At 48.1% G+C, this 21,695-nt stretch overlaps 1 protein-coding gene across 1 annotated transcript in view; it reads right to left on the bottom strand.

Annotated features, from left to right (window-relative positions):
- The window catches only part of TSPAN6 (tetraspanin 6), a 132,569-nt gene that overhangs the window by 38,022 nt on the left and 72,852 nt on the right, over positions 1-21,695 (bottom strand). Inside the window, exon 4 of the mRNA XM_086918794.1 lies at positions 18,919-19,020. Within this exon, the coding sequence (XP_086774920.1) occupies positions 18,919-19,020 (102 nt within the window). The remainder of the gene's footprint in view (positions 1-18,918; positions 19,021-21,695) is intronic.

Here is a 21,695-nt window from a genome sequence, read left to right as displayed (position 1 = left end):
CAGGGTCACTGTCATCGGAGTCATCGCCACTGGGAACCAAACTGCCATCTGTGCTTACTGCATCCAAAATGCTTGCATTTGTTTCCACATTGGGCACCATAGGGGCAGGTTTGTTGCTAGCTCCTCCTCGTTGTTTGCGCATATAATGAAATTTACGGGCAAAAGTATATATTTGGCCAAGCTCATAGTCCTGCTCATCCCTGGCGAACTTGTAAGCTTTTCTTGCCTTAATTGTATCCTCTTGTTTTTTAAGTCGATCTTTCATCTCTTTTGTCGACTTCTCAATATATACTTTGTCTTTCGCGTACTCCTCTTTAAGCAACTCTCCTTTTATGCGAGCTATTTCACCCAAATTCTTCTGTCTATTTTCGCATATTTAACCAAAAGGCAGACGAGCCTCATGGATGCCTCCAAATTACTTTCGATCCAATCCTTCAGTAACAAGGGGTTAGGATTCTCAAAGCTCGGGACCAGCATGATCCGGAAAAGTCGCGGTACCCGCCCCACCTCATGATATTTCTCGAGGGATCGTATTTCCCACCATTTGGTGAGCTCACTGCGGCTATTTTTTTCAAGTCCTTTCATTAGTGTTTTCACATCCGAATTCCCATTTGTTTCAGCGTTTTTGTTGGGATTTATTCCTGGACCCACTTTGGGCAGGTTGAGAAAAAGTTCCTCAAACGCCTCCTCTCTCTCGTGTTCCTCGGACATTGCACCCTTTGCAGGTATACGATATTGATAATTCACTAAGGGGTTTTAAATATTTTTTGCTAAAAACTCCCCACTTGTGCTGGCTCTCTCGGCTTCTCCCCAACCTGCGTACTCGTTACTTTTGCGCCTCTCACCGTTTGTATTGCTCCTAGATACCGTCCTCCGACCTTCATCCATACAAAAACAAATCGGTGTTATGCTGACCGTTTAAGTGTATCAGTAATGTCATTTGAGATGTCATCAGTGATTTCATGAGTGATGTCACTGACCATGTCATGAATGATGTAATATGGGACGTCATCAGCAGTGCATTGCGGGCGCGCGAGTTATAGTCAACTATAACGGGGGAATTTCAATAGTTTTGTATGAGTGAAATGTCCAGCTAACTATAACGTGGGTGAAACCTATGTTTTTTTTGTGAATTTCAAAGGTTTTTTAAATGCTAATTTTTAACTATAACGTGTGTGAAACCTATGGTTTTTCAGTGAATTTCAAAGTTTTTTTAAATGCTATTTTTTAACTATAACGTGGGTGAAACCTTTGTTTTTTTCAGTAAATTTCAAAGGTTTTGTAAATTCTAATTTTTTAATGTATTATTTTTATACTGATTTACTACATTTAAAATTATTTATTTTTAGATATTTTATTTTTTTAATTACATTACATATTTTTATATAAATTTAAAAAAATGTTAACAAATATTGAAATTGCAATATTTTTTTATTTTTAATTAATTTTTGGTAAACCTTTATTGTACGTAAAGCAGTTACAATCACGGGCAAGCAAATCAATAAAGCCATAAGCATGCAACAGTCCGTCTTCCAATTGCCCTATTGTAGCTCAGGATAATGACCGTACCAGAACGACACCAGGATGAAAGAGGTTTCTTTTTAAAAGTTTCTAGAGATTACAGGATCAATGCCAAGCGATCATTTCAGGACCTACAGCTGGCCATCAAAATGTGCAAAGGCAACCAGCATAACAATTAAAGTGGGAGTGAAGGGCGAAATAAACAATACAAAGTAGCCATTAATACAATCACTATACGTGATAAAACCAATGCCCCACCCCACAAAAACTGAGTACGCTACAGGAACCCTGTGGAACGATAACGCAGAAAAAGAATAAAGAAAAAGGGCCATAGAACCAAGGAGGAAACAAGAAAATAGAAAGAAACACCCCCCCCCCCCCAACCCCCCACCCCGCACCCCTGCAGAAAGCCATGGCCTAACCCCCCCAGCAGTGTGCCCGTCGCCCTAAATAGGAGACCTGAAATGTAGTAAGACAAAAGAGAAAGAAAGTGGAGGAGGAGAGAAAAATTATTATACTGGCCCCCAGACACCCACCCATCCAAACCCCAGCCCTTCAAACCGGCACCCGTGCGACCATCATTTCAATCAACAGAAGGCATGTCCCACATAGTCACCAGGAAATCAAGCTCCAGCAATCCAGGACACGACCTCAACCCTGTCCTGTGCGATCTAATGCACCAACGGAGTCCAACCACAGTCGACCCATTCCCATAACGAATATTGCGAGGGAGCGGAGCCTCAAATCTAGCCCAGACTGCAGTCCACACACAATGAGGCGACATATCCAAATACAAACACAGTCATCTGCATGGCAGTCCAACGATCTCAATCCCGCTCCGAAGCGTATCTTCCAGGTCGCATGCACAATATCCGGGAGGGAGAGGAGAAACAAAATGTCCGACAGTATCTAAGGCATCACTAGGGTCTTCGGGAGCATAGCGTAGAGAGACACTGCCACCTCTGGATCCAGCGTTAGTCCTACCGAACAGTCCGAACATCCGGAAGCCTGCGCACCAGTTACCACACGAACCGGGACCTCCGGTGTTGCAATGTTCACAGGGGCAGCCATCGCACTCCTCCCGGGTACAGAACCAGGCAGGTCATCGTGAGCCTGAAGACTGTCTGGCATCGGAAGTCTCGAGGTAGACACCATGGCATCCAATTTATTCCCCAGTGCTTGGGCGCCTTGTTCCAGGGTGGAGTGTAGGGCACTAAGAGTAGCTAGAAGGTCACGACACGTTAATCCAACTCCATGTGCCATCACTTCCACGCTCCTCATTTCCATGCCCTCCCCTCCTTGCTGCAAGCCAGCACTTCGGGTGTTACACTCCACATTATCGATTTGATCAGCAAGCCGCTTCCTTAACGTGTGGGACCGAGCCTCAAACAAAGGCATGTCAGGCTCCATAGTACTGCAGCAATTCTGTGAGGGCAGAGTCAATAAATGCCTAATTGGCGGCATCCGATACGAGCCATCCGTGAAAGGGAACAGATCATGCGAAAATTCGGAAACAGCCCGTCAAAAGCGGGCCGGGCGGCCAACAGCGTCCGATCGGCTCACTTGCAATTAGACGCGTAATTAGACAATCCCTCGAAATTCCTACGCCGGGCATACTCCGATCCGCACCGCTAGTTGTTCTAGCTGTCCTCGGCAAGAAGCAAGCCGATCATCGCATTGCTCCAGCTGACTGACTCCTCCCCCGCACGGGTGACCGCTGTTGTTCACTCAGTGCCTGGCCCCGTCCTTAACGCACTGTCCCGGTTCCGACGCCATTGCAGGCCGCAAGATGTGAATGGATGTTTCTCCGGGTGTATGGCTGGGAGAGCTCTCGGGGTCACACGACCTGTGTCCGGGCGTCCTCACCGACGCGGGAGCGTGAAATAGGTCCAGGATCTATTACAGGATATCCAATCGGGAGGAGAAGGGTCGCGGAGTCGAGGTCTTAGGCGGCCATCACAGTCGCTGTCTTGGCTCCTCCCCCGCAATATTTTTTTTAAAAATATTTTTTTAATTTATATATATTTTATATAGCAGGCAATGATATCCTAGGGAAGGAAATTCAAGTTACTGTAACTACGATTAGAATTACTTTTCAGGATCAGTAGTAGGCTGAAAGATGCAGCACTGAGGTCTCTCCTGATAACAGGTGAGTAAATCAGAATTTGTAGTTCAGATGATTTTAGAGGAATTTTTTAAGTTCCAAAACTCCACACTTAAAAAAAATTGGAAGTGAAACCAGTCAATGTTAGCCTATGGAAGGAAATTCAAATTACTGCAAGTATGGTTAAAATTACTATTTAGGATCAGTAGTGGGTTGAAAGATGCAGCACTGAGGTCTCTCCTGATAACAGGTTAGTAAATCGGAATTCGTATTTCGGCTGATTTTAGAAGAATTTTTTAAAGTACAAAAACTTCACAGAAGAATTTCCAAGTAAAACATGTCAATGTTAGCTTATGGAAGGAAATTAAAGTTACTGTAAGTATGGTTACATTTACTTTTCAGGATCGGTCCTGAGATCAAAGATGCAGCACTGACGTCTCTTGTGATAACAGGTGAGTAAATCGGAATTCGTAGTTCGGCTGATTTTACAGGAATTTTTTTAACTTCCTAAACTCCACACTTAGAAATATTTTCATGTGAAACCAGTCAATGTTTGCCTATGGAAGGAAATTAAAGTTACTGTAAGTATGGTTACATTTACTTTTCAGGGTCGGTCCTGGGCTCAAAGATGCAGCAGCGACATCTCTCATGATAAGGGGTCAGTAAATCCTAATTCGGCTGATTTTAGAGGAATATTTTGCTCAATTGTCAGGGAAGGGGGCGGGGCCTCAGGACATATGTGTGCAAACATGCCCTGTGGCGCGTTTTAGGTTGGAGAATATATTACTCTTCAATCCTGAGCTCACCTGTGAGCCAACTAGCCCATGAGGTACCTCCAGTTTGCGCCAGGGAGCTGCGTTGTAGAGAGGTGTTCAGAGGGCACGCCCCCTTTTTACAACACTCTGCAACGCAGCTCCGTGGCACTTACTAGAGTACCTGTTGGACTAGTTGGCCCATAGGGGACCTCTGGATTGAAGATGAATATATTCCCCAACCTAAAACGCGCCACAGGGTATGTTTGCACACATGTCACCTCAAGCCCCGGCCCCTACCTTCACCACTGTGCAAACATGCCCCGTAACGCGTTCTAAGTTGGGGGATTAAGTGCCCTTGCATACTGTGGTTGCCTGGGGGCCAACTAGCACACCAGGAACCTCCAGTATGCGCCAGGTGGCTGCGTTGCAGAGCGGTGTAAAAAGGGGCGTGGCCTCATTACACCTCTCTGCAACGCAGCCCCTGGCGCGTTTGCCGAGACGCCTAATTCCCCTTGCATACTGGAGGTCCCTGGGGGCCACCTAGCCCACCAGGAACCTCCAGTATGCGCCAGGGGGCTGCGTTGCAGAGGGGTGTAATGAGGCCACACCCCTTTTAACACCTCTCTGCAACGGAGACCCCTGGCCCCTACTGGAGGCTGCTGGTGGGCTAGTTGGCCCCCAGGGCCCCCCAGTATGCGAGGGAAATTACTAGGTCCTCTGAAAAAGCACCAGGGGGCTGTGTTGCAGAGAGGTGTAAAAAGGGGCGTGGCCTCTTTACACCTCTCTGCAATGCAGCCCCCTGGTGCTTTTTCAGAGGCGGAAATAACTTCCATTGCATACTGGGGGTCCCTGGGGGCCAACTAGCCCACCAGGAACCTCCAGTATGCCCCAGGAGGCTCCTTTGCAGAGAGGTGTAATGAGGCCACGCCCCTTTTTACACCTCTCTGCAACGCAGCCCCCTGGCGCTTTTTCAGAGGGGGGACTAATTCCCCTTGCATACTGGGGGTTCCTGGGGGCCAACTAGCCCACCAGCAACCTCCAGTATATGCCAGGAGGTTCCGTTGCAGAGAGGTGTAAAAAGGGGCGTGGCCTCTTTACACGTCTCTGCAAGGGAGCCCCCTGGCCCATACTGGAGGCTCCTGGAGGGCTAGTTGGCCCCCAGGAACCCTGAGTATGCGATGGGAATTACTTACCCTCTGCAAACGCGCCAGGGGTCGCGTTTGCATAGATGTGCAGGGATCCCGTTTTAAAAAAAACAAGCATTTGCAATGCAATAGGTCTGGCATTAGGAAAGTGTGAGATATTGGTATTTTAATGACTTTTTTTTTGGAAACCTTTATTTGTTACTTCAACCAGTTACAAATATGGGCCTACAACCACCAGGGCCGGCCCCTAATCAGTTTCATCACAGCAAATCAGTTAGGACACGACTCGGCAGCCCGGGAAGCGAAAGTTCCACAAATTCGGTTAAAACTGGCTATTAAGCATACCATGCGAATGACAGGATTCTAAAGGCTCCATTTTACAATATAAAAATAGAAGGATCAGGTGCCATACAATATCACAGAGACGCATAAAGGGCGGGCAAAACAGTAGGATTTCCACAGTTAGATCGATCTCATTTAGGACAGTGGCGCTAAGGCATACAATTCAGGATAAACAAGCACACAATCACAGTTCGCACCAGTTACGCGCCCGCCCAATGATACTGAAATACCGTGAAAAGTATAGGCACAGATAAGAAAAAAAAAAAATCGGCAATTGACAGAAAAGTGGACCCACTACGCTGACCCGAAAAAGGAAGAAGCGAAAGAAAAGGAAGGATACGGAAGAGAAAAAAGGCCATAGAAACAATAAAGGCAAAACAAAAAATCCCCTCCCCCAACCCACCACCCTGCACCCCTGCAGATGACTACGGCCTACCCCCCTAGCAGCGTGCCTGTCGCCCCAAATAACTGAAACACGAAATATAGGAAGAACAAAGAGAAATAAAGAACTAAACCCCTACACTAAAAGTGGAAATGGAGGAGGGCTATATCGTACGCATTCCCGGTCTCCCCCCACCGCCTTGACAAGGAATCCCCCACAATCGAGCAGAACACAATAGAAAATTACACCGGAGGAAACTATAAACCCCGCCCGGTCTCCGTTAACCTAGTAAAGCAATCCCGTTACCGATGAAACCACAGTATGAAACCCAAAACAAAGTCTCAGCCTTGACCCCGTCGATCAAATTTGCTGATTCCCTCCAATAAGTAGAGCCCCATCGTCAAATTGTCAAAATATACACAGAAGTTGCTGAAATGTAGTCTATCAGATGGAGAAAGGATGGCAAATCCCAAAGTAGATGGCCGGTTCCAACAATGCCCCTCCCCGACTCCAAGGCCAGACACTGTCCCATCCGCCATCTTGATGGCCCAGGCGGGAAGGGGGTGCGACACAATCCAACACAGTTCACAGTTCCGACCAAAAGTTTCCAGAGTGGGAACCGCAGTTAAGTGTTTCGCTGGTAGCGAAACCAAAGATTCCGACCATATAGTTAATACGCAGATCTCAGCATGTTCAATCAGTTCCGCTTCTGTAGGGGCAGGCACAGCTCCATGCACCGGGTCTGAATGCACCGCTGGGGTGTCTGTCTGGAGTAGAGCTGGCCGCCGGGTCCCGGGCAACCAGTCAGGGTCCGGTCCGATCTTCTAATTCCATCCGCTGCCTCCATAGTCACCTGAAGTGCCTCGAGGGCTGCCAGCACTAACCGCAATGACGGGCCGCACTTAGCCCGCTCCGCTGGGTTTCGCATAACATCAGGCATAGTGATCCCCTCGGAGAGTCGCCCTCCCCGGGGGAAGATTAGTCGGAGCAGGGATGAACCGTGAGGGACGGATCGTCAACATGCGTTCGTGCGCGCCAAGTCTCCAACCCAAAGGCACCGGCGATGTGAACGCTAGGCCTCCGGGTCAGGGACCCCGCCACACCGCCTCGGGCGTCACTCGTCTCCTCACCTTCGATACGAGACCAGGCAGCAGATCGGCAGCAAAGCAATCCAAAAGATGTCCGAAGTTCCATGGACCGGACCCTGCAGCCCTCACCGGTCCGCTGTTGTTCAACTAGGACCCGGCTGGACCAACACTCGAGACCCCGGCTTCCAGACTGGGTTAGGCCTCAAGTCAAACCTCGACATTACTCCACTCCACAATGTCGGAAAAGTCTCGGGATTGCTCCATCGGAGTGCAGATTAGTTCATAGACACGGATATGGGGCGGAATATCAGGATAGATGACGGAGCGAAAGACTGAGGTCAGCGGAGCCGGGAGACTATGCGGCCATCTTGCTTGCTGTCGTAGCTCCTCCATGACACATTTTTTTAATATGTGTTGGCTTTGAAAATATCTAAATTAATAGCATTGTTATTCACAAAGCCAATAGCTTACACTTTCCTAATGCGAGTCCTATTGGCTATGGCAATGCTTGTTGGGAGCAAGCAAGGACAGTGCTGTTGTGGTGCTGAGTGATGATGTGGTTGGGCTGAGTGATGTGGTGGTGCCCCAGAGTGATGTGGTGGTGCCCCAGAGTGATGTGGTGGTGCCCCAGAGTGATGTGGTGGTGCCCCCGAGTGATGTGGTGGTGTCCCCGAGTGATGTGGTGGTGTCCCCGAGTGATGTGGTGTCCCCGGGTGATGTGGTGGTGTCCCCGGGTGATGTGGTGGTGTCCCCGAGTGATGTGGTGGTGTCCCCGAGTGATGTGGTGGTGTCCCCGAGTGATGTGGTGGTGTCCCCGAGTGATGTGGTGGTGTCCCCGAGTGATGTGGTGGTGTCCCCGAGTGATGTGGTGGTGTCCCCGAGTGATGTGGTGGTGTCCCCGAGTGATGTGGTGGTGTCCCCGAGTGATGTGGTGGTGTCCCCGAGTGATGTGGTGGTGTCCCCGAGTGATGTGGTGGTGTCCCCGAGTGATGTGGTGGTGTCCCTGAGTGATGTGGTGGTGTCCCTGAGTGATGTGGTGGTGTCCCTGAGTGATGTGGTGGTGTCCCCGAGTGATGTGGTGGTGTCCCTGAGTGATGTGGTGGTGTCCCTGAGTGATGTGGTGGTGTCCCTGAGTGATGTGGTGGTGTCCCCGAGTGATGTGGTGGTGCATTGGTAAGGCAGGCAGGATGGAGTGTAGTTGCTATCGCTAGTACACAATTCAACAAACGGTGAAAATAAAACCCAGGAACATAAGCAGCACGTAAATGTAGATTTAAAATGTAATTGCCGTTGTGGATTAAAAAAAACACGAACGGAGATTGTGAAGTTTACAAATGAAAAGGTCGGAAGACAGTGAGTCCGAGTGTGGGGGGCGGGCAGGTTGTGGAGAGTTACTGAAATTCTGTGATCGGAGTTTGTATTTATTTACAGTGGTCGAAGATGGAAAAAACAGGGTGAAAAAGAGACAGAGAATAGGAGGCAACAAAAGAGGGGAAAAGGTGGAAGAAGGAGACGGAAAATCATTATCACAGCGTGCAATGTACTTTGAGCCTGAGGCTGCTCTGTGGTGGGGGAGAGGGAGGGGCAGGTGTGAGAGGCAGGAAAAGCAGATGGCCACAAAGGAATGCAGGAAAACCAGATGGCCGAGTGAGGCCAAGTGCGGGTGGTGGCTAAGAGAACATGAATGGAGATTTGTTGGTGGGAGTTTAGAGAAAAATAATGGCCAGGATTGGTGGTTTTTTGAATTACAAATAACACAGATGACAAAAAGCGCCACATGCCTGGGTTGATATCAGAAGCATGTGGGAGACTGAACAGTGGAGCACATAGGGGGTAGCACAAGAAGGACACGGTTAAAACGTAAGACAAAGGCCTGGGGTGGGGGATCCTTGAATCTTAGTGGGGGGCTGTTTCACGATGACCACTTTGAAATGGCATAGCTTGTACCTCAAACGGAAACCAGTATAAAGTGCGCAGAGTGGTTTCCAGTGCGTTGTTGGGCCCAAGTGCAAGGAAGGGAATAGGCCCCTTGGTTCCTGCCTAGTGTAAAATAAAGAAATTATTTGATTTCATGGATCCCTGAGGCCTGTGTCCCGGTGCCACTGCACCTGCTGCACGAACGGAAAGCGTGTCTCTGAAAGAGTGGGTGCAAGGGAGGGGAGAGGCATGGTAAGCTGTGGTTGGTGTTTACTCAGAAGGACCCTGTAGAACTTTGTAGGTGACAGCGCAAGTCAATACAAAATATATATTTTAAAAAAATACGCAGTGGCATAGTCAATGTGTCATGGGCTGCATGTAGTACAGGGAAGGAAATGGGCTCTTGTGTCTGTTTGAATTATGAAATGAAGCGGTAATCTGGATTCAGTGTATTTTTGGTGCACAGGGCCACTGCTTTTGCTGCACATAAGGAAGGTTCGGCCCAGGAAGTGCAGTTGAATAGGCTTAGGCTTAGGAATGGGGAAAGGGGAACCGGAAGTTATGTTTAGGGTGGGAAGGCTGCGAAGAACACATCTTGCCCGGGGATATAAGGAAAGGACACAGCTGTGAAGGAGCATACTTGGTCATTTCGAACGGTTTGGAAAGGCAGGCAGGATGGAGTGTAGTTGCTATCGTTAGTACACAATTCAACAAACGGTGAAAATTAAACCCAGGAACATTAGTAGCATGTGAATGTAGATTTAAAATGCAATTGTAGTTGTGGATTAAACAAGCCCTCGACATTGTTGTGGCGGGGGGTGGCCGAAAAGCACGGATTTAAAAACAAGTTCTGCAGGACACGTTTGCATTGTTCTGTCAGATGTAGGGAGGGGGTGGGCAGGCTGATTAGCCGTGGAGCGGATCTCTTTGAAGTAGCTCACCTTGAGGCCGTGAAAATTAAAGCAATTAGGGGGGAGGTGGGAGGGAGGCTGATAGGCAGAAGGCTCGGGGCAGATGTCAGATTAGAGGGACGGGGTGGGCTGCCTGCAACTCGAGGGACCATATAGAGAGGAAGGGGGGTGGGCTGCCTGCTGGGAGAAGCTTGTGTGAGGGAGACTGGGCTGCCTTTGATGATCGAATGCAAGCTCGTGCACGAGGAGCTTGTGGTCACGTGATCTATTGGAAATCCTCATCGTAAAAAGTCAGTTTTGTGGTTTGGTTGCAATAGGTCTCTCTGCGAGACCTAAAAAAAAAAACTTTGAAGAAGGGGGCTGTGAAGCCCCCCTTTTTTTTCTTTTTGCCCTGGGGACCCCATCCTCCAGGGCCTGCCCCCAATTTTTGTAATTCTTTTTTTTTTATTTTTTTTCAAATTTTTATTGATTTTTTTTTTTTATCGGAAAGGGGCCGCGTGGCCCCCCCTCCCTTGGCCTATTTTGGCCCTGGGGACCCCATCCCCCAGGGCATGGCCAACATATATATATTTTTTTGTGGAGGGGGGCTGCAGCACCCCTCCTATGCCCCCCTTAAGGCCCCGGGGACCTTTTTTTAAATCGTTTATTTTGGGAGGGGGCCGCGTGGCCCCCCTCCCTTGGCCTATTTTGGCCCCGGGGACCCCATCCCCCAGGGCATGGCCAACATATATATATTTTTTTGTGGAGGGGGGCTGCAGCCCCCATCCTATGCCCCGCTTAAGGCCCCGGGGACCCCATCCCCCAGGGCCTTTTTAAAAAAAAATATTTATTTTGGGAGGGGGCTGGCGCGTGACCACTTCTGGCCCCGGGGCCTGGCCTTCCTCGTTGGGGGCCGTGTGGGGGTCCCCAAGCCCCCCACGGTCCCTGCCGGCTTCCCGCATCCTGCAGGAGCCGGCATTGCTTTTCTGTATGGGGAGCAGCATGTTAGCTGCTTTGATTTTTGAAAGAGGGAGCAGGTTTCCTGCTCTCTCTTTCAACAATCAAAGCAGTTTCATGTGGTAGGGTGAGAGCCGCGTTGCTCCCGCCCTACCACAGCAAACAGCAGTGTCCCGGGGGTAGGCAACCTGGGACACTGCAGGAGCCGGCCCTGGGGGGTGGCGGTCCCCAGGGCCATCAAGGGCTCCAGGAGAGGGGCCACGCGGCACCCGTCCCAAAACGTACCAAGCCCTGCGGGGGGGGGGTGGTGGCCCCCGGAGCTAGGGGGGGTCCGTCAAGGACCCCTTTCTATTTGCATATTAGTGCCACAGGGAGGCCCCTCGGGGTGGCGGTCCCTGGGGCTGCGGGGGGCTGTGAGCCCCCCCACATACTTTCAAACGAAGCCCCTGGGGGTGGCGGTCCCCGGGGCTTGGGGGGCCTTGGAGGCCCCCCCATCATTACAGTCTTTGCCCCGGGGATGGCGGTCCCCGGGGCTGCAGGGGGCGTGTGCCCCCCGCTAGCACGATAACTATGCCCCGGGGGGAGGGAAAGTCGAGAGCGACAACGCTTCTTTGACTTCTTTTTGGAATGCTTCAACTTATCTGACCCCGAGTGCAAAGACTTAGATCCAGACGAACGAATAGTTTCTTACCTGTCGGTGTAGTTTTGCAGCTTGAAGATCTTTCTGGATTCACTATGCTGTGCATTATTCCGCGGTCTAGTGGTTGGGTCCGGAATCGTAGTCTTTTTTTTTTTTTCGTAGCACAGGTGGGCATCGACGTCCCACCTTTTGGTGTCCTTCCTGTGACGTTGGCATGCTTCCTGCGGAAGCTCCCACCCTTAGGCGCCATCTTCAGATTCTTTTTTCTTTTCCCGTTTGGTTTCTGTTTCCGAATTGTATGGCAATGTTTATATCTTTTTCTTTTACCACTCTTTCCCTTGAAGTTCCCTTAAAGTCAATTTTTTAAATTTTTTATTTACCACCTACTTTCTCCAGCCTCATCTTTCTGGCGGAGGTGGGTGGGTTCGCTAGTGAATCCGGAAAGATCGAAAATATTCGTTTTGCAGCGTGAATCTTTATGGATTTACTTTGCTGTGCATAGACTTCGTAGCGGTTTGTTGTTATTGTGGCGGCTGGGTGGAAGATGAGCTTGAGTTCAAGAATAAGTGCTGAAGCACCTTCTGTCCCACTTGTGCTTCCTTGTTCATTTGTATGTCCACACAGTAGTGTTTTGTAAACGTGTGCACAGAAGCCCATGTTGCCGCCCGGCATATGTCCTGAATGGGAGTGTTTGCCAGGAAGGCTATTGTAGCTCCCTTTTTCCTTGTTGAATGGGCCCGTGGCCCCTCTGTTAGTTCTTGTCCAGCTTGTTTGTGGCAGAATTGTATAGCTTGTGCGATCCATCGTGCACTTGTCCCTTTAGTAACAGCTTTGCCCATGAAACTTTCAGCAAAAGATACAAAAAACTGTTTTGTTTTCCTGTGATCTTTAGTTCTCTCTATGTAATACATGACTGCCCGTCTCGCGTCTAGAGTGTGCAGTGCCCTTTCTGCTTTCATTGTTGGTTTCTGGAAGAAACTTGGTACCTGAATTGTCTGGTTGATGTGGAACTTGGACACCACATTTGGCATAAAGTGTGGGTCCGTTCTCATCACCACCCTATCGTTGTGAATTTGTATGTAGGGTTGCTGTAGAGTTAACGCCTGCAGCTCACTTACTCTGCGCAGCGAGGTAATTGCCACTAGGAATGCTGTTTTTAACGTTAGCATCTGTAGTGAGGCTTTATGCATTGGTTCAAAAGGTGCCTTCATGAGTTCTGTCAGCACTATATTGAGGTTCCATGCAGGTGCTGGTAACCTTTTAGGTGGTGCGATCCTTTTTGCACCTTCCAAGAATCTTTTTACAATCATAGAAGTAAAGAAGCTTTTGCCTGTTTCTCCTCTAGTGTAGGCGACAATGGCTGCTAGGTGTACCCTTAGCGATGATGAGCTCAGGTTGGTCTCGAGCAGGTGCGTGAGATACTTAAGCACTGTAGAGTCTCTTCTCATTTTGTTGTGCAGTCCCTCCTTTCTGCACCATAATGTGAACCTCTCCCATTTGGCCACGTAGCACTTACGTGTGCTTGGTCTTCTTGCCTCTCGAAGTACCCTCAGGGTGCTGTCAGGTAGATTAAGGTGTGCGAACTCTATGTCTTCAGGAGCCAGGCTGCTAGGCTGAGACTTTCTGGCTCTGGATGCAACACCTCTCCGTTTTGCATGGAGAGTAGGTCTTTCCTTCTCCCAAATTTGTGTGGTGCACTCTGTCTCATTTCCATAATCTGTGAGTACCATGTCTGCCTGGCCCACTGGGGTGCGACCAGTATCTGGGTCATGTTGCTTGCCCTGCACTTGCTGAGTACCTTGTGTATCAGAGGAATCGGCGGAAAAGCGTAGGCAAATGTCTTTGACCAGCTTATCCATAGGGCATTCACCAGGGACCCTTCCCCTGGTTGTCTCGAAGCAAAGTGTTGGCATTTTGCATTCTGGTGTGTTGCAAACAAGTCTATTGACTGTGTTCCCCACCAGTTGAACAGTTTCTTTGTTTCTTGTGCATTCAGCTCCCATTCGTGTGAAGCCGATGTCTGTCTGCTGAGCCAGTCTGCTTCCACTTTGTCTTTTCCTGGCAGATGTATCGCCAGTAGATCTATTTTCAGTGGTATTGCCCATTTCCATATTTCCTGCGCTAGCTGATTGTGTTCCTCCCTGTTTAAGTAGAACATCGCTGTTGTGTTTTCCGTTTGGATCAGCACTTTTTCGATTGTACAAATTAGTCTGGAAGGCTTTCATACCTAGGAGAACTGTCTTTAGTTCTAGGTAATTGATGTGCTTGACCGCATCTGCTTGTGTCCACAGGCCCCTCACTCAGAGGTTTTCCATGTGGGCTCCCCATCCCTTTTGGGATGCGTCCGTGGTGATGGTCACTGTTGGTGTTGGTGGTTTTAGAAGCTTCCCCATTGTTATGTTTCCTTTGTTCCACCATGATATCTCCTTGTGCACTGCGTGCGTCACAACCACTAGGTCCTCCCAACACCCTGTCGCTTGTGACCATTGGTCCTGCAGCCACTCCTGGAGTGGTCTCATGTGTAGTCTTACATTTGGTACTATGTGGATGCATGAGGCCATCATGCCCATCATTTTGCTCACCCTCCTCACTGTCAGAGCTTGCCCCTTCTGGTAGAGGCGCGCCTCCTTCAACAGTGCCATTCTTGACCTGTTCTGGGATTATCGAGGATTTCTTCCAGTGGATGGAGAAACCCAGGGCCATCAGTGTGTCTGTCACTATTTGAACGTGCTGTTTGCACGTGCTGTAGGACTTTGCCTTTATTAGCCAGTCGTCTAGGTAAGGGTATACTTGTATCCCTTCCCTCCTTAAGTGCGCTGCGACTGCTGCCAGACACTTTGTGAATACCCTCGGTACTGATTTTAGTCCGAAGGCCAATGCTGTGAATTGATAAATGATCTGAGTGGATTGCAAAACGTAGCAGATGTTTGTGCAGTCTGTTCATTGGGATGTGTAGGTAGGCATCTTTTAGGTCTATGGTGACCATGAAGTCCCCTGTTTGTATCTGTGGAAGTACTTCTTGCAGGGATGTCATTTTGAATTTTTGTGTCTTTATGAATTTGTTGAGGAACCTTAGGTCCAGGATGGGTCGCATTGTTTCATATACCTTGGGTACTAGGAAGCACGTAGAGTACACCCCCTTGTTCCTTTCCATGGGAGGTACAGGCTCGATAGCCTCCTTTAGTAGGAGTTCCTCTGCCTCCCTCTGAAGAAGCTCTAGTTCCTTCTTTGCTAGTGCTCTTTTCTTTGGTTTTCTGCTTGGTGGTGTCTTTTCTAACTCTATGCAGTACCCGTTGTGTTGATGATCCATTTGTCTGTTGTAATCTTTCTCCACTCCTGGAGAAAACGTTTTAATCTTCCTCCCACTGGTGTTACGTGCTCGTGGTCTTTCGGTGTGGGACACTCCTGTTTTTTGTTTTTGTGCTCCACCCTTGGAGTTTTTTGTAGGGTGTGCACTATCAATGTGGCCGAGTCACTTGGAGGTGGTTTGCTGTCCACTCCTCCTGTTGTTTCCACGTCCACTCGCCCTCCCGCGAAAGGACTGGCCCCTATGTTGGTATTGCTACTGCTGTTTTTGCTGGCCTTGTTGCGTATGGGTGTCGCTTTGGTGGGAATGTTGGAAGGACTGATGCGATGTTCCCAGTTGGTTTCCCCCTCTCCCGTGTGGGCTCCGTGACGGGGTCCCTCTCTTCGCTCCCCTGAATTGAAAGGCCCCCATTGATCTTGCAGAGTCATTATCCTTTTTGAGCTGTGAGAGCTTGTCGTCCAGTGGTGCTCCAAACAGTGTTTCACCGTTGAACGGAGTGTTCAGGATGTTGTGTTGCACCTCCGGTTTAAAGCCTGATATTCTGAGCCAGGCTTGTCTTCTTTCTGTGATGCCCAGCATCATAAGCCTGCTGGCCGTGTCTGCCCCGTCCAGTGCTGTTTTTAGGCAAGAGTTTGCCAAGTTCTTCCCCTCCTCTACCAGCTGCGAAGCCCTTTGTTTGTATTCTTGAGGGAGGTGTTTCACCAACTGCCCCAGTTCCTCCATGATTTGGTAATGGGGTCTGTTGAGCAGTGCATTGGAATTAGCCATGCGCCAGTGCATAGCGGCATTCATTTCGATTTTTCTTCCTGTTAGGTCCATCCTTCTGCTCTCTTTGTCAGGGGGTGGACCTGAAGTAGTTGGCACATTGGCCCTTCTTCTTGCTGTTGCAGTGATGATGGAGTCAGCAGCGACCGTCCCCTGTATGTAGGGTGGATCCTTTGAGGAGTGCTTGTATTTTTTCTCCATCCTTGGCGTGGCAGGTTTACAAGTAGCAGGCTCCTTGAATGCCTTTCTTCCTTGCCCTTTGATACTTTCAAGAATTGGTAGGTACTGGCTCCTAGTGAGCATAGGGAGTAGTGTTTCTACTAGAAAATCCCCTTTCGGCACCTCCTCCTCGAGCTTGACTCTGAACGCTGTTGCTGCGTTCTTGATGCATTCATTGTAAAGTCCAATATCGTCCGGCGGTGAGGGCCTCGCTGGATATGTGTCCCCTACCTCTTCTGGACTCTCAGCTTCGATGTCCTGCCACTCTACCTCCTGTGTATCCGAGTATGTCGATTCTTGGTACACCCTCTGGTCGTCATCTCCCTCCTCTTCGTAATAGGGGGTATCATCTTCCTGATCTGCCAGATCTTCTAAGCTCTCCGAATCTGGTTCTTCCTCGAATTCTTCCTCGAACAAATGTACTACCGGTGACTTGGGCCTCAAAGGAATGGTGTAAGATTTCATTTTTTCTTCGAAATCTTTCTTTCGATGCAGGATGTTCTCCATCTCTGCTTCGAGTCTCCTCTTCTTTCTTTCCATCTCCACCGGATGGTCGGCGTCAAGTGGTTGTGCCGCTCTCTTTCGCGCGCTAGATGGAGTCAAGATGGTTTTCGGCATAGAGTCTGGTTTCGTTGGCGAGGCCGTTTTCGGCGTCGAGACTGGTCTTGCGTCTTTCGTCGTCGACTTCAAAGATGTTTTCGGAGTCGAGCGCTCCTTTTCTTGGACGCTTTTCGACGACTGTCGCCATCCCTCGGCGCCAGGGAGTCCTTCTGTGAGGATCCGCTGGGCCTGGATGTTGCTGCGGACGCCGAAGTTCTCGGCGTCGGCACTTTTTGGGTTTTACCCTCGTTTTTTCGAGAGTCTTGGGTAGACTGTCGAGAGTCTTTCGGGCCTTTTTGGGGCGTAGAGTCTCCTACCTTTTCTGTCGTCTTCTTATTATCAGTCTCTGCGACCGTGTAACCGATGTCTTCTTCGGCGACGTAATCCTCCTCGACGGTCGAGAGTCCCAGGTCTCGAAGGGACGGTGGTTGGCCCTTGCCCTGGATGGTGTAGTTTGCTATTCTTTGCCTCTGTCTCACTCGAAGGGTCTTTGGCGTGAATGCGGACCAGGCGTTGCAGTCCTTGCTTCTGTGGTTCACCGGCAGGCAGGTTACAGACTGGGTGTTGGACCTTCTGCGCGTACTTATGATGGCAGTTGCGGCAGAATTTGAATGGTGTGTTGTCCATGTCTTGCGTTCAGGTGGCCCCCTGATTGCGCATTCTCCTCTAGACGTCGAATTATGTTGACATTTTTTCTTTTTTGTCGTCCTTTCGATGGTGTAGTCTTCCTTCATCTTCTACAATGTTTTTCTCTCCAAAAACTCGAGTCTTGCTTCTTCTCCCCTAATCTCTGGAGCCCTCTCGGGAACGATCCAGACCCAACGGCAGAAAAAAGAATCTGAAGATGGTGTCAAAGGGTGGGAGCTTCCGCAGGAAGCATGCCGACGTCACAGGAAGGAGATCAAAAAGTGGGATGTCAACCCCCACCTGGGCTACGAAAAAAAAAACAAAAAACCCCCAAAAGACTAGGATTCCGGACCCAACCACTAGACCGCGGAATAATGCACAGCATAGTGAATCCAGAAAGATTCACGCTGCAAAACAATGGTGACTGCTCAGCGACCGATCTCTCGACCTCCCACAGGACGCCGGCTGCCGGACTTCCACCGCTACCGCAAAGTCTTCGGCGCCAAAGTCCGGCAGTTGGGGCACGACTTGGAGTCGTGGTCGATCCCCAGGCAGTAGACACACACGCAGTGCGGGTCCGTCAACTACATCATGCGGTGACAGTTCCCACAGTTCTTACACCGGACATCCCTACGACACCAGGAGTCGATCGACTCAGAAGAAATGAGGAAAAAGGACTCGAAAAAACTCAGTCAAAGTGACTGGCTCTTCCCGGATCTGCGCTTGCTGACACTGAAAAAGTAAGAAACTGACATCAGCGCGCGAGGACGGCGTCTAAGTAGCTGCCGCGACGTCATCCCGGCGATCACGATGGATGCGGAGTCACACAACGCCACCTTCTGACGCGCCGGGGTACTGCTGACAAAAACTTTCCAGATCTAGTCTGTCGCCTGGGGGTAATTCTAAGGTAAGGAATCAATCACTACGTGTTTTTTTCAGATGCACTGTACAAAGTCCTATTCAAGTACAGCCTATCTAAGGCACTCCGAACCTAGTTTATAGTTTTGAATTCCCGTTCCAAGCCACAATCGGAAAAGCTTACAGCAAAATTTGTGAATAAACAAAGAATGTAGGTAGAGTGAGGATTGATCAAATCCTCACACTACCTACATTCTTTGTTGAACCGTTGTTCCAAATCCCAGCAGACTCATTTGTAACTCACAAGATATTATTGATAACATACAAGCTCAGTCCATGCCCAAGAGTGGATTATAAATAATATGAAGGAAGGTCCTTAGTTACAGATCATAGGAACTCCATAAAATTTACATTCCAGATATACAACCATAAGAGAGCATTACATGGAGTTTGCAACAAAATTTAGGATGAACAAATCAGTGTGATGGGAAAGCCGAATCTTGAACTTCCCATATACTAGGTTTAAAGGCTCTAAAAAATGCCTTAAAGCTGTGGAACAAAGGCATTTGTGTAAAAAGAGAAAAAGCACATATACTTTTACAAAAGGTTCAAATACATGCCATCAGAAAGGCAGATGTCTTTGCCAACATGTCAAACTACAAGCAGCAATTCTACATCACAACAACTATAGCCAGACGAAGTAAGATCACCAAGTGAATGTCAACTTTCTGGGAGCAAGAACTGTTTGTTAGTCAATAAACAGTGCAACATGTTTTGAGATCACAAGCTATGCCTTCTTACGTTTCTTTGGATCGTGTCCACTGCTTCACTTGTCGGATCTGGGAAGGTAGAATTGTAGCCGTCAATGGCGTGCTTAAAGCTGCTCTGAAAGCTATTTTTTATCTGTAGGAAAAATATTGGGAAGACACAGAACAGAACTTAAATTAGTATAAATGTATGTACTACTGATTTCATGTCATCGTTTTAGCACAAGGACTTTATCTTTAGTGGTCTACTATGTTTAGTCTATATGTTAATCTGCAGACGCCAAAAGTCTGACTAACTCTCAGATATGGAACATTTCTGCTCTTTCAATGAATATTTAAATTATTTGCATATTTTTCGGTAAGAAATTGGGTTATTAGTGGCAAAGGATGTGTTTCCTTCACAAGTAATACACTTGCAATTGTCTTTTTACTGGGAACCAAGTACCCCAGTGTAGCACTTCACTCTCTTAGGGTAGCGCAGCAGAGCAGTTTAAGGCCTACTCAGGCGAGCTTTTGTGGGCTTGCAATCCCAATTCACTGGTATGCAACATCAACACTCTATAAATGATTGTCCAGTCAGTGCTTTTTCATTTAATAATGAAGAGTATTTTTATTATGCAAATGTACTAAATACTATGCATTAAACTACAAAATATGTACATCAGGTAGCTTAGTAATATTTGAGAGGTGTGAATCTCATATTTCTCAACTAAAGAAAAAAAGTGGCCTGCAAGGTGGAGGTGTGAGATGACCAAGGTTTGGGATGGACTGTTTCCATGAGGAGAAGTGTCAGTACAGATTGGCCTTAATGATTCTTTGCCCACGGTCTACAGTGGGCAAAGAATCATTGGTTAGAATGCTACCTTTGTGATTGGCACTGGTTACACTATGTACAAGCATTCATTCCATCACGTTTTGGGTGTCTGCCTGCCAGTAGTAGGCCTAGAAACCTGAGTGGCACAGCTTCCAAGCGAACTACTGCCAAGGCTTGTGAATGCCAAAAGGTAGTAAATTTGCACTCATTCATGGAGTACTTCTATGGGTGCAGATTTACTACATTTCGTTAAACTGGTCACTTTATACTTTTATGATCTGATCTAAAAAAATTAACAAGGTTAACTTCTTAGTGAAATGAGACACAAACATAGCAGACCAGACTAGGGCCCTGAGACATAACTACCAAACCAAGGATGAAATTGAGAGGAGTCATTCCCCAAACATTCGTTCTGTATAGAGATACCGCGACTACACACCTTTCAAATGGCATTCATTACATCTGACACCAATGCAAAACTTTGGTTTTTAAACAGCACTTAACAAATGTTAACCATTAGCAAAACCTAGCCACCTTGGGTCATAGACACACTATCAATGTAATGGGTGATTTGTACTTCAATGTGCACTATTTTCCATTAATTAATTTGGACATTTTATTGGAGACACCACAAACCCCCCCACAAGTAGCTGTATTTTAGGCGTATTGACATATTTCGTTTTTGAAAATACTGCATATGATATTTCCTTTTAAAAAAGATTCTTGAAAGAGGTAAGCACTCTTAACTCCTACCTTTGCAAACTCTTAAGTCAGTCTTTGTGTGTTTATTATATTCCTCTCTTTTGGCCAATGACACCACTCCCCAACCTTCCCTCTCCCACCCGACCTTAAATGGAGCCCATGTCATGTACTTTTTTTGGCCCATGAGCAAATGTTTGTGAGTACCAATGATTTATGCCATGGATGCGCACATAAAATTTAACATTTCATGTTCAATGATCTTTTAAAAGTGCCCTTTTCCCTGTGTTAATTTCACTACGGTAAGTAAAAAGTACGGATTCAATTAAGAATGATTGTAACAAGTTCAGACCGCATGTGTGGTTAAAGTGTGAAGAACAAGTAGGTCAGCAGACCAAGTATAAATGAGGGCTTGAATGCATTTATATAGTGCCAATACCCAGTCATCTCTAATCCAGTGCCAAAAGGTTCTTATGAAGCGAAATTCTGAAGACAGTACTTAGTGTTATCTACCAGCATGTAGCGATCTTCAACAGTCAGTGGGGAGAAGTTAGTTATTGTCAGTAATGCCTTTTCTGGTAGAGACTATCTAGCTACAGATTCCCTACCATAGAATAATCCCCAGACGCCAGACTGGATCCGGAAATCTTTTGTGAGCAGTACTCCTGCACATCGATAGGTGGTGACGTTCGGCTCCATGTACTTTCGCGCAGTCCGGTAGTGACGTGTGCAGTGCCTATATACGCGCCACCCCAAAGTTCTGATGAAAAAAAAATTTACACTGACTTTCCATGTCAGAAGCGGGGAGTCATGAAGGACAATGATCACTGGTGAGCAAATCTATGGCACTTTACTCTGAATCCGTTAACACAGTGGGGAGAATGGGTTGGACGGACTTCTAGCCGCAGATTCCGTACCTTAGAATATATACCCAAGCAATAGTTCCCCGAAGGTGGGGCTGCGACGTGTATTAAACTAGGAAGACCTGCAGGCCTGACCAGTCATCTGTGTTTCACTGCATGTAACAGGAGATTCATCAAGGGATATGGCACCATTGTTGCCCCCATGACAGAGCGGACTTCCAAGAAGCAGTGTTGCAAGGCGATGTGGGCAGAGGCATGCCAGAAAGCTTTTAACACCCTAAAAGAAGACAGTGCTCAAGCCCCGATTTCTCCCAAAAATGTATTGTGCCGACGGATGCCTCAGAGCATGGCACAGGGGCCGTGCTCTCACAGATTAATGAAGAGGGCCTGGATCAGTCTGTAGCCTTCATCAGTAGGAGGCGACTTCCCAAGGAC

This window comes from Lissotriton vulgaris, chromosome 4_1, assembly GCF_964263255.1.
Source record: "Lissotriton vulgaris chromosome 4_1, aLisVul1.2, whole genome shotgun sequence".
Lineage (NCBI taxonomy): Eukaryota > Metazoa > Chordata > Amphibia > Caudata > Salamandridae > Lissotriton > Lissotriton vulgaris.
Note: the sequence above shows the minus strand (reverse complement) of the source record. Positions and strands in the feature narration are given on the sequence as shown.